Below are 1,194 nucleotides of genomic sequence, written 5' to 3' on the forward strand. Positions count from 1 at the left end.
CTCGATTCGCAAGCTAGCGAAATTTCTTCGATTATTAATCGGTTGCCAATTAGTAAATGTATCATCTTTAACCATTTCTCAAACGTAAACAAGAAATAAAATATTCATATCAGTTATTATAAAATGAATATTTCAGTATTTTTTTATTCGAGCTAATCTTATTATGATAATGAAGTCAGACAAGTGCAGATACGGAGAGGATTACGTGGCAAAAGCAATCCCTTAAGTTTACCAGCAGCAGCGTAAGTTTTAATGATTCTAACCTTTCTAGTAGGTATTTGTTTCATACGTTAAAGTTCTTTATTTGCAGATTCAAAAAACGTTTCCGACTGTCAAAACCTGCGTTCGAGTACGTGCTTTCGGAGCTTGAGTTTGAGGGGCATATGTCCACATCAGTACCCTCCGTCTTGCAATTAGCTGCTACGTTATCGCTTTTGCAGCAGCAGCTCCTCGGACGCCGTCAAAAGCTTTTCTTGGTAAGGCCCACTTCCGGTCTTTTGCTTAGAAGCTTTATTAAAAGACAGCTTCTTTTTAAAGTGCTGCTTATGGTCTGCAAATACCTACAATTTTAAGCCAAATAATACACTAACTTCTGATTATATAAATTCAAAACAACCTACTTTACGCCACATTTTAAGTTCTTTTGTAGGCGGACCAACAGAATTTAATTTTAAGGAAAGTTGCTCCCACAATCTTTGAGCAACGGTTCTTCCTTGAGCGCAATTTGGCAGAATATTTCTGGCCAAATCCGGGTGCTCCTGCATATATTCCGCCATAATACTTTTTTGTTTTTTGTTGATTTTGTTTATGTTTGTCCTTAAATATAAAAAGATATTAAAGTTTGCAATAGTTTTTACTAGAAATATACTCACATTTTGTTGTTTTATTTTAATTTCCCACTTCTCGATGCAAAATTTACTGTCGAATGGTGTTTTGAATAATTCTACTCGAACGTCTGCTCGATATCGAATGGGGTGATGCCAAATTTCGATAAATTTTACTCGATCACGAGAGCCGTGATTCGGCCCCAGGTATTCAATTTTGTGGACCTTGGTATCACAACGGATCCTAAGCTTAATTTTAATCTTCACATTAATGTGACAGTCAACAAGGCTAAAGGTGTACTTGCATTTGTGAAACGATGGTCAAAAGAATTTAGTGACCCTTATATCACTAAAACCCTGTTTACAACAT

The 1,194-nt window shown here is 36.0% G+C and overlaps 1 protein-coding gene across 1 annotated transcript; it reads right to left on the reverse strand.

The window, feature by feature from the left end:
- Positions 1-404: 404 nt before the first annotated feature.
- On the reverse strand, positions 405-1,000 carry LOC108370002 (uncharacterized). Its single transcript, XM_017625233.1, has 3 exons — positions 873-1,000; positions 621-816; positions 405-560 (listed from the first exon to the last, which is right to left on the reverse strand). Coding segments are annotated over exons 1-3 (333 nt in total). The 5' UTR covers positions 875-1,000; the 3' UTR covers positions 405-425.
- Between the last annotated feature and the right edge of the window lie 194 nt (positions 1,001-1,194).

The sequence above is a fragment of the Rhagoletis zephyria genome, unplaced genomic scaffold, assembly GCF_001687245.7.
Source record: "Rhagoletis zephyria isolate East Lansing unplaced genomic scaffold, Rhagoletis_zephyria_1.1 Rzeph_scaffold_03962, whole genome shotgun sequence".
Classification (NCBI taxonomy): Eukaryota; Metazoa; Arthropoda; class Insecta; order Diptera; family Tephritidae; genus Rhagoletis; species Rhagoletis zephyria.